This window comes from Propithecus coquereli, unplaced genomic scaffold (assembly GCF_000956105.1).
Source record: "Propithecus coquereli isolate 6110/MARCELLA unplaced genomic scaffold, Pcoq_1.0 Scaffold10, whole genome shotgun sequence".
Lineage (NCBI taxonomy): Eukaryota > Metazoa > Chordata > Mammalia > Primates > Indriidae > Propithecus > Propithecus coquereli.
In genome coordinates this window covers 5,745,841-5,756,884 of record NW_012133858.1, presented here as the reverse complement: position 1 = coordinate 5,756,884, position 11,044 = coordinate 5,745,841, and the positions used below count along the sequence as shown (strand labels likewise).

Here is an 11,044-nt window from a genome sequence, read left to right as displayed (position 1 = left end):
TACTAGCTGGGGGATCTTGAGCAAATTATTTAAACCCTCTGTGCCTCAGTTCCTTCATGTGCAAAATAGGGATCATAATAGCACGGCTGTCCCTCGGTATTACACCAATCCTCGGTGGGGGGTTGGTTCCAGGACCCCCCATGGATACCAAAATCCACAGATGCTCAAGTCCCTTACATAACATGGTGTAGCATTTGCATATAACCTATAAACATCCTCCTGTATACTTTAAATCATCTCTGTATTACTTATACTGCCTAATTCAATGTAAATAGTCGTACTGTATGGTTTAGGGAATAATACAAGAACAAAAAAGTCTGTACATGCTTAGTAGAGACACAATCAGCCTTTTTTTTTTTTTTGTATTTTTGATCTGCAGTTGGGATGTAACAGCCACAGACACAGACGGCTGACTGAACCTACGGCATAGGGTTGTTGTATTAAATGAGTTGATATTGTAGAATGCTCAGAGCAGTGCGTGGCACACGGTAAGCACTCAATAAGCCATAAATGTTAACCATTATTATTATCATCATCATTGATGTAAGAATCTCTTACATTAATATAGTGCTTTACCAGTTTACAGAGTATGTTTATGTATCTGAGACCCATCTGAGTCTTAAAGCATCCTTAGGAAGTAGGTGGAGGGAGGTGGTGCAGGTCTCTTTGAGCTACAGATGAAAAAGCTGAGGCTTGGAGAGGCTTAGGGTGGTCCGAGTTCATACCACCAGTAAGTGATAGAGCCTGTCTGCCTCTGACCCTTAGTTCCTGGTTCTCTCCCCTCACTGTACCAGCCTGAAGTAGGCTCTGAATATCACGTAACTTGATACACGCCGGGATCTAAAGAAATCCAGCTAGCAAATTTAAGAGTTAACTCTGTCCCTCTCACCACCAGAGAGGGAAAGTTCTTGTCCTTAATTTCCACTAGAGAGAGGGAGAAAGGGGTTCACGAAGCCAGTGTCTACTACAGAGTTGGCGGAACTGTGATGTGTACTGGGGTTAACTTCGTTTCTAGCAAGTTTGTTCAACGCCTGCTCTGTCCACAGCACTGTGCAGAGGGCTGTGTGGACAGCTTGGGGGGTAAACAAAAGAAAAAAAAAGATGTTCATTTCACACAGAGCAGTTAAATAACTTAGGGCATTACATAATTGAATGTCAAAATGAGAAGCATATATAGTTAACACTGCAGGAATTTTAAAACGGGAGAAAATGAAGGTGGACTGGCATGCGTAGGAGAGGCCTCGCGGGGAGGTGGCGCTTAAGCTGGGTAAGACATGGGAATGAGAGATACTCCGTGAGCAGTCAGCTCTTGTCCTTTATCATCAGTTTGGATTTCCAAACTCTAAAATCTATCAGGGACAGAAAAGAATATTTAAATATTCTAAGAAGAAAAATTATCTTTGGACTGGAGGAAAGTAGGTCCAAGGTCTGGCTCATGCTACAACCTAGATAACTGAGGGAAACGGAGCCAGAAAAGCCACTGGAGCAACTGCAGAGAAGACAGAAGAGACTTTCTTTCTTTATTCCGCCGTCCTCGCCGCCCCCTCCCAGGGTCCTCTACGGCCCCTCCCATGAGAGACTGACCCTCCCAAGAAGTGCCAGAGAGGGAGGGCTTCTGAGAGGCGAGCAGAGGGCTCTGCCTGCCCCACGGCCAGAGAGATCAGGGCCCCAGGTCCCCAGCAGCTCACCCAGCACATCGGAGCCCCCCTGTCTCAGGGCAGCAGGCTGGTGCCCAGGCTGGGAGACAAGGGGCCAGAAGAGCTTTGGTGTGAAGGGAAGGAGGTGGGTGTGAGGACAGCAGACACATCTCCTCAGTCATGAAAAGGCTAGGGTGGTAACACTGGGAATTGGTTCAGGAAAGATACTTGGTATTCTAAGGACTTTCATCTTATTGCATGTACTTTTTTTTTTCTGAAAAAAGTTTCCTTAAGTTTTCTATTTACTTAAAACAATAATTTTTGCTGCTATAATTAAAAAATCAATTTTTATGGGAAAGCCTTGGAAATACATATTCTCTGCTCTTATAAGGTAACTCTACTTATGAGACAGGGTTATACAGCTAGTTGGTGGCAGCAGCCATACCAGGGTAGCTCTATCAGAGGGAATTATATCCTAAAGCATCAAATCTGTGATTCAGAGTCAATAAAGCAAATGGTTTGTGACCAAGCGTATTCCAAGTATGCATGGGGTCTGGGGAAGCAGAGAGACAGTAATTGAGCAGTGTAGATGAGCCCCTCCCCATGGGGCCCCACCTACCCTTGCAGCAGCCCCGCCCCCACCGTGCTACATGCCCCTAAACTGCGTGTCACATGTCCCATCTGCTGTGATGAGGGCTTTTGCTCATCCTCACTTTCAATGCACAGGGCTCTCTTTCATCTCCTTTCCTTCCCACAAGACGAGGGGGAGATGCCCTTCCTAGTGTTCCCACAGTACCACATACATGCCTCTATTTTAGCATCTTTCACAGTGAGTTATTCGTGTGTCCTTCATTAGGCCATGAACTCCTAAAAGGTAAGTGATGTATCTTATTCATTGGTACGTCAATGTTGAATGAATAAACGAATGAGTGAATGAATGAGCAAATCTTATGTTTGGAGGTGAGTTAAGCTAGACCAGCAAGAGTTGAGGGTTTATACTGGGAAGAATTAGATGATAAATTTGGCCTATAAACCAGACAAGCCCACTGAGATACCAATCGTAGCCACGGCCCCTACTGGGAGCCGTCTGAAATGGTTTCTTACACATGAGTGACTCTGGTGGCACCATGTGACTTGCCAAATGCCTGGCCACAGCTTATGAAATCAGAGGTAAAAATATTAATATATCCCATGAGAGCAGCCCATTAACCTACAGCCCGTGACTTCTGAGGTATCCTGGCCTAAAACTTCGGTCTAAACAGGGACAGTGGCAACATGTTAGGTCAATTTAGGTTGTTTCTCTGGGGATCTGAACTGCAGAGACAGGGATCTGGATGGCTGGTTGCAGAGTAGAAGAGAAAACATAGAAAGCAGAGAGGAAGGAGCAAAGGAAGCTGAATCATAATAATGGTGAAATACTACAGAGATCCTTGATCCACTGCTCCAAGAAGATGGCCAGATACTGTGGCTGCTTAAGCTGCTTGGGTGACATCCCAGTTTTCATCTGTGCAGGTGAGACTATGCCATATCTCTTGTTCTTCCCACAGGGCTGAGTCATTGAGCTTTTTCTGGGCTCCTGGGAGGTCCAGCCACATAGCTTCGATCTTTTTTATTTCCACACATAGCTATACAATATCTTTTCCACTTTTCAAAGTAAGGAAGTTTGGAACTCAAATCTTGCCACCAAAGACAGTAACTTATATAGACTAACAAAATGGGGGTTAGACTGTAGCAGTTCTTGAATAATAGGTTCAGAAGGATGAACATGATCTTGTGAACAAAAGGGAAACTTTGGGGACTATAATTCATCTGTGTCCGGAAACCTGGAACTGACAGCTCACTTGTCTTGGCTTCATGTGTCCCCTAATGTACCTTCTGCCCTTTATACCTGAAATCTATATTGTCTGTTGGGAAAGAAAGAGGTAAAAAAAAAAAAGAGGTTTGGTAATTCTATTTTTCCTCTTTTCCTCTTTCCCTTCTTCCCTTTCTCTCCTTCCCCCTCTCTTTTCCTACCTTCCTTTATATCATACCATCTTCCCCTAATCAGTGAGCCTTACTTGGAATAAAGTTTTTGAAAATCCCTTTGTCTTTAGCAAATTTTACAAATCTTAAAGATTTAGCCTTCTTGATATTATTCTTAAAATCTTGTTATAATCTTCCATACTTGCCTTTCATTACTGGTATTCCTCGTATGTATTATATGGTTCTTTTGTAGACATGAGCTCTTGTGCAGGGGGACATGTTTCTTGACATACATCCTCATATTCACTCCACAGAGGATTGTCATTACATGTGAAAAATTAAATTTCTTAAACATTTCCATCACATATGAGCTATATTCCTCTTAAAAATCTCATGCCCATCTTTTATCTGAACTATTTAGATTTCACTTTTCCTGGTCTAAAGTACCTGTTTGACAACCTCAGTGTTCCCTTTCCTTGTTATCTGAATCCCAAGAAGACATAATTTAGTTCAGCGAAAGCTCAGGTCCACTTTCATTACTGCTTAATTCTCTTTTGTTAAGAATAATTTAGTCCAGTTTATCTCATGGCTTTTTTTAATTTCAGAGATAAAATTACCACTTCAAAAAAGTGTTTTCTTAACATCAGTAATCAGTGGCAAATGCAAACCAAAACCACAATGAATACCACTTTATAACCTCCAGGATAGCTATATCAGAAAGACACAATAATAAGTATTGGTGAAAATATGGAGAAATTGGAACCCTCATACACTGCTGGTGAGAGTGTAAAATGATAGAGATACTTTGGAAAACAGTTTGGCAGTTCCTCAAAAAGTTAAATATATCGGACTTGGGGGGGGCAAGGGCAACATACGTAACCTAAACATCTGTACCCCCATAATATGCTGAAATAAAAAAAAATAGCATAAAGCTTAGGAAAAGAAAAAAAAAAGTTAAATATAGAGACACCATATAACCCAGCCAATTTCATTCCCAGGTATATACATAAGAGAACTGAAAACATGTTCACAAAAAACTTGTACATAAATTTTTATAGCAACATTATTATAGCTTTTGGCTAAAAGCTGGAAACAACCCAAATGTCCATCAACTGATGAATGATAAACAGAAAGTGGTGTATCCATACAATAAAATGTAATTTAGCCCTAAAAATGTATGAAGTACTGACACATGCTACAACATGGATGAATCCTGAAAACATTATGCTAAAGGAAAGAAGCTGGTCACAAAAGACTGCATATTGTATGATTTCTTTTGTATGAAATCTATAGAGACAGAAAGTAGATTAGTGGTTACCAAGGGCTGAGGGGAAGGGGACTGGGGAGTGACTGCTGATGGGATGGGGTTTCTTTCCGAGGTGGTGAAAATGTTCTGGAACTAGACGGTGGCAACGGTTATACAACCTTGTGAATTATAGTAAAAACCACTGAATTGCAAAAAATGAAAAACAAAAGAATCTAAAAATATGTTTCACTTTTAGAAGATATGGAGTTCTTCCCAAATGTCAAGATTACGAAGCTTTCCCATCACTGTGCCTTGACCCCTTATACACTTTGAAACCCAGAGTAGAAAAATATCATTTGTAGTCTTGTAATAGGATTGTCTAGAGCCACAACATGAAAATTTTGTTTTCCTTTTATCCCCACTCAAACTATTTTTATCTCATTTTTATTCTTACATTTGTGGGTTTTTATATAGAAAGCATCATTTTATATTTAGTGTTTCTTCTACTTGATCTGTTTCTTTGGAGCAGAGTATAATAATTCAATATATTCTGCTGCTCTATTCAATCATAAGGGCCACCATATTTACTCTCTTGTCGTTCAAGGTCAATTTAGTTTCCTTTTCAAATTCATTTTGTTGGTTATAAAGATTGAAACCAAAGATGGCTGATTAAAACGGGCTTGTCTCCGGGAAGTGGGACTGGGGTGGGGCAGAAATAGTGAAGTTGGGAGGGAGAGAGGACATAGAGAGCCAAAGTAGAAGAATCATATTTAATATAGATTGGGGGGGGGTTGCTGAAATCTACCCAAACTTCTTTTCTTTATGTTCACAAATGGTTGTAGCCTCCCTTCAATGCACAAGATAGTTTCAGGTAACCTGGGGAACACAGGATGAATAAAGGGTGGTTCTTTTCCTTCAGGATCTTCCTGTCTCATATAGGAGATAACACTGCACACAGATTACTGAAGATCAGATGGTCCATGCCAGGTGCCTTTCGGGTTATACAGGCAAGGGCTGTAGAGTAGGGCTGGGACAGATCATATCCTGGCATGTAGGCAGATCATAGAAGAGCAGGCACTGGAGTGGAAAGGTGAGCTCCTTTTAAAAAGCACAAATTAGGGCCAGTGGCTCATGCCTGTAATACTAGTACTTTGGGAGGCTGAGGTGGATGGGTTGCTTGAGCCAAGGAGTTGGAGGTTGCAGTGAGCTGTGATGATGCCATTGCACCCTAGCCTGGGCAACAGAATGGACTCTAAATTTTTTTAAAAACAATAAAAATAAATAAAAAGCACAAACTAGAAGGAAGAGAAGAATATTCTAGGCAGAGAAATGGTATGGAAAAGGCACAGAGGCACAGAAGTATATGATGTATCTCTCAGAGGGTAAGAAGATACATCCATTCAGCTGGAGCATAAAACCTGCATAAAATAATAATTGAAGAAAAGGCAGGGAGGTAGGGTGGTACAGTCACAGCAGGTGTGGAGTGTTAAGCTGAAGGCACTGGGGAATCACCAAAGTTCTTGAGCCGGGTGGTAACTACCAAAGCAGCGTTTTAAAAATGAACAGCAATGGAGAGCATGGATTGGAAGGAGGGAAAGACCTAAAGCATGGAACCAATTAGGAAGCTACTGTAGCCCCAGACGGTAACAATGTGAATGCAAAAGAGGAAAAAGATATGAAGAAGGTTGTAAAGGAAGGGTGAATTAAATTGACTGAATAATTCTTCACATTTCTGCTTTGGTTATGGACAAATTCTGATCCTAAGAAGTTTTAGGCATCTGCTGCGATCCATTCTATGTAGATAGGAACAACCAATAGATGTGATACTTATTCGGCCTATGAGTGGTTCATTACTGACACTATTTGGAGAGGGGCAGAAAGACCCAAACTGGTTAATTCAAAAGCCACTTTCATTTGGATTTTAAAAGGGTTCAGTGCATCTGCTGCCTTCTTTGTGCTGTTTGCTCTAGCTGGTATTGAAATGAGTGTCTTATCTGAGCTCCCGGCTTTTCACATTGGGTGAAAAGGCCCAAAGCTCACAAGGATGCAGATGCAAGGGAAGGCTCCCCAATATTGAGAGTCCATAGTGTAGCACTCATAAAGTGGTGCTTCTGAAACATCAGCTCAGGAATGGGGCAAAGGGCCTACTTTTGTCACACCAAACTAGAGGAACATTTGCTGTAGTGTCAGAGGGATCTCTGGATAGGATGGGGCATTAATATGTTCCCCCTTTGGCCCCCACCGAAGCAGCTCTCCACCTGGGAAGAGCATCTGCTGTTTGCAGCAGTGATGCCAAGAAAGGCTCCTATACGGCAAGGAGCCTAGGGTGAGGGACGAGGATGCTACAAAGAGGAAGCTGAGACAGATAAGATTTTCATCGAAACCCAAGGATCCTTGGATCAAACCCTGGCTGTAAAAACAGGTAAAAAACAGATTCCCTCCTATTACAGTGTCGCCTCCCCCTCAGGGTGAATGGGTGTGTCAGGGATATGTGCACCTGTGCCTATTTTGCTCCCCAGAGACCCAGCCTGGCTCATTAGCAGGTCTGAGGCCAGATGGAAATAGCTTAGGAAATAAAACGCTCACCTGCTTTGTGAACCCACAGATAGTCATTGGCCCCTCCCATACAGTAGACTTCTGAAGCCATTCAAATTTTAAGAATATGTGGATATGTGCAGGTGTTCACACATGCATGCACATTTTGACATGAACATACCCCTTTTCTTTATTTGGTCTGAAAGAATACAGCAGATTCCAGAACTTGGAGCATGAAGATGAGTATTTGGAAGCACAGTGTATAGCAGTTGATTTCTTGCATACAGCTGCTCTGCCGAGCAGCTGCAATTCTCTGGGTATTCAGGTTCCTAAGAAGACAATACTAAACATGCTCTCCCCTTGCCACTGTGGCCAAGCATTTCTGCTTACAGGGGCTGCTCTTGCTTCTGTAATGTGAAATTGGCTAGGATGGGGAGTGCTGGGTGGATATGGGGAGGGGTTCGGGATGCTTCCTACCTTGGCAGGCACCCTGAATTCTCCATATTCTTTCAGCAGTTCCTGAGTCTCCTCTGTGGTCTCTCCAGTGGAGGTATGTGTTGAGAGGTAAAATTCACCTGTTTCTTGGATCCAGTCCAGTGCCTATGGGAGGAAACAACCCACAAGGCCCCCAAAAGGCAACTGTCAGTAGGGAAACATGCCGTACTACAATGAAGGTTTATGGAAAGGCTGGCATGATTCCATTGGTATGTGGCTCTCAGGTTGTTTTTATGAATGAGCCCTCCCCTGACTATGAACATCCTACTAGCAAAGAGAGAGTCACCTCCAGTAGACTGGGGGACGCTATCATCTGTGCGTTAGGGGCATAGTGAGTGACCCAGCATCTCCTCATAGCTCCTGGTACCAAACTCAGAACAGAGTGCCTGGTAAACGCTGAGGCTTCAACTTGTTCTTTTTCCTCTCTTCATCCTTACCGCCCACCTCCAATCTGCCTGCTGCTGTGGACTTCTTCTGGACTGTCTTGAGCCTTGGTCATCTGGGCCTCTGTATACTCCCCAGACCTGAGACAAAGCCAGGGAATGCTCTGGACATACCTGCTTAGCGCTGCGCTCAAACACCACGTATTGCTGGCATTGGTCTAACCGCCGCTTCTTCAAGGTCCAGAAGTGCAGGACGCGGTTCTCCCTCTGTAAGAGCTCACTCAAGATGGCTGTGGGCAGAGGAGAGGGGTGCTGGTCACAGGGAGGCTCTGCGCAAACCCGACCGACCACCTCAGCCCCATGGCCCAGGTGCCAAGTGACTGACTTCAAGCCTCCCTGGGGCACTTATCCAACATCAGAAAAAAGGGAGCAAATGCTGGGTACAGAGAAAATTTCCCAGAAGGGAGCACGGTCGGAGAGACTAGGGAAGAGCCTGTCAATGGGGGTTCCATTCATTAAGGGTGCAGAATGTGGCACCAGTGACTTACAAGTGACCCTGATCCTCTTCACACCAAAATTAGTCCTTGGTTATAAGAGACCCTGGGAAGTGTCATTCACTAAAACAGTGCTAACCCCATTGTTAGTCTAATGAGCACCGATGGTCTTTGACAGGAGTCTCGGTCACTCTTGAGGGTTTGCTAGAAGAGGGCAGGAGATGAACGTGGAGTGAGGGCTGGTGTCACTCTCTGGATAACCCACACCATGAGCCACGTTCTCAGCCCTGCACAAGAGGTTGTGCACAAAGCACTTTAACAGCAGAGCCTCAATGTTAATACTTCTAAACAGTGAGCACAGGGAAGCTGTGCTGGAATTATGCCTACGTGTTGTCTCTAGGCCCAGACTTCCATGGTGCTTTGTATTTGATCACAAGAAAAGCTTAAAGTTGTTCTCAAATTACCTCTAATGATGCTAAACAAGAGGATATACACAAGGCATGGAGTACCACAGTGGGCCATGGTAAGTATCCAGTCCATGTGATTTCCCTTCCTATTGCTTCTGCTGTTCTAGTAGCAGCTGGCTACATGGATAGATTTCTTAAGTGTTTTAAATAGTACGTTCTATGCTAGAAGCAATCAAATTTATTTTATTATGTCTTCCTCTTGCTTTCTGCCAACCATATTAGATATTAACAAATACACAATAATGATATGAATAATCGATATTTCTTAAGCACTATGTGTCAGGCACATAGTTTTATAATATCCCACATGTATGCACCATTATTATCCCCATTTTACAGATGAGGAAACTGAGGTTTAGAGAAAGCTTAGGGAAGGTAACTTGCTTAGGGTCATTCAGATATGGAGGGGTAGAGCTCAGATTTAGGCCAGGCCTGACTTCAGAGCCCACGTCCTTTAGTCATCCTGGTCTCCCACGTTACTGGGGCTGTAAAGTACAAGTTACTGTGCTTTACAAAGATGTCACAACCCAAAGTGCAGTGCCTGCACCTGGAAGTTTTTGTTGATTTTATGTATTTTTCGTACCCCTTCTCCTCACCTCCCCACCAGAGGTGAAGCTCTCTAACGATAGAATCTGTCTCTTGCCTTAGACTGAGAGCTTATATGGGTCCCAATCATCACCCTTCCCGGTATGTGTGCCTTTATCATGTGACTTCTTAGTTCCTTCCCAAAGAGGTAACATATGCTACCTCACTCCCTCACTGACTTCTGGCTTGGCCACGTGACTTGCTTTGGCAAATGGGTTGTTAATAGACACGACACAAGCAGGGGCTTGGAATATGCTTATGGACTTGACCTTGCCCCCTGTACCTCTGCCATAAGCACTATAAGAACGTCTCCTGGATAACTGCTGCCCCTTCAACACAGGGCCCAGAATGAATACACACAGAGCAGACAAGAACCTTACCTGCCGTGCAGGAACCGAGCCAGCTAGACGCGCAGCTGAGATAGCCGATCCTCAGCCAATGCACAGCCACTCAAACAATAAATGCTTACAGGTGGACACCTTTGAATTTTTGGTTGTTATGCAGGAGTAGTTGCTCCCATAACAAAAGCCAAAAATATGTGGCACCGGCTTTGAGTCTAGGCAGCAGTGAAAAGAAAACTGATATATAAGGGATTGTAGGTCCCTGCTCAGGTGGAAGCTTCAACCAGGCAAGGATGGAATGAGAACCTGTTTCCTTTAATCTTTATGCTTCTTAGAGTTTTGCTCACTGCAGCTCGCTCTATGGTGTAGCTGAGAGAACCAACCCAGATCAGGCAAAAATCCTAAAGACTTTAAGGATTCCTTTTCCCTCTTCTTGATAGCTTTCATATGGGCAGCAACCTGGCTTTGTCCCCAAGAAGATGTAGGCATCTCCTGCTCTCTCTGGGTGTCTGTCACCCTTCAGCAGACAGAGGTGTAGGTGGGGTGTGTGGTCTCTCAGCAGGCAGCTGGCCTCACCCAAGCTCCCGTCTGCATTTGGTTGTTTAGAAATATGCTTTGAAATGTGCTGGAAGGAGAGGGTGACATAATGCCAGCCGCCCACGGGTCTCTCGACTGCAAATTGAATAGCACATCTGGAAAAGGAACCCTGCTCCCCCCTCTCTGTAGGAACTTTGATTCCTAGGTTTCATTCTTTCCAGTGGCCTCTGTCCTTTCCAACTCTTGAGCTCTCCAAGCAGAGAGGGAAGACCTTCCTAAAGCAGATTATGTCCCCACTCACACAACCCCATGGCATCACCAAGCCTGTCTCAACCTTCACTGCAAGTCAGTTTAGGTTCCCT

The 11,044-nt window shown here is 43.8% G+C and overlaps 1 protein-coding gene across 1 annotated transcript in view; it reads right to left on the bottom strand.

The window, feature by feature from the left end:
* The window catches only part of KALRN (kalirin, RhoGEF kinase), a 583,131-nt gene that overhangs the window by 249,253 nt on the left and 322,834 nt on the right, over positions 1-11,044 (bottom strand). Inside the window, exons 20-22 of the mRNA XM_012639639.1 lie at positions 8,433-8,548; positions 7,858-7,980; positions 7,088-7,251 (exon numbers count right to left, since the gene is read on the bottom strand). Coding sequence (XP_012495093.1) covers positions 7,088-7,251; positions 7,858-7,980; positions 8,433-8,548 — 403 coding nt within the window. The remainder of the gene's footprint in view (positions 1-7,087; positions 7,252-7,857; positions 7,981-8,432; positions 8,549-11,044) is intronic.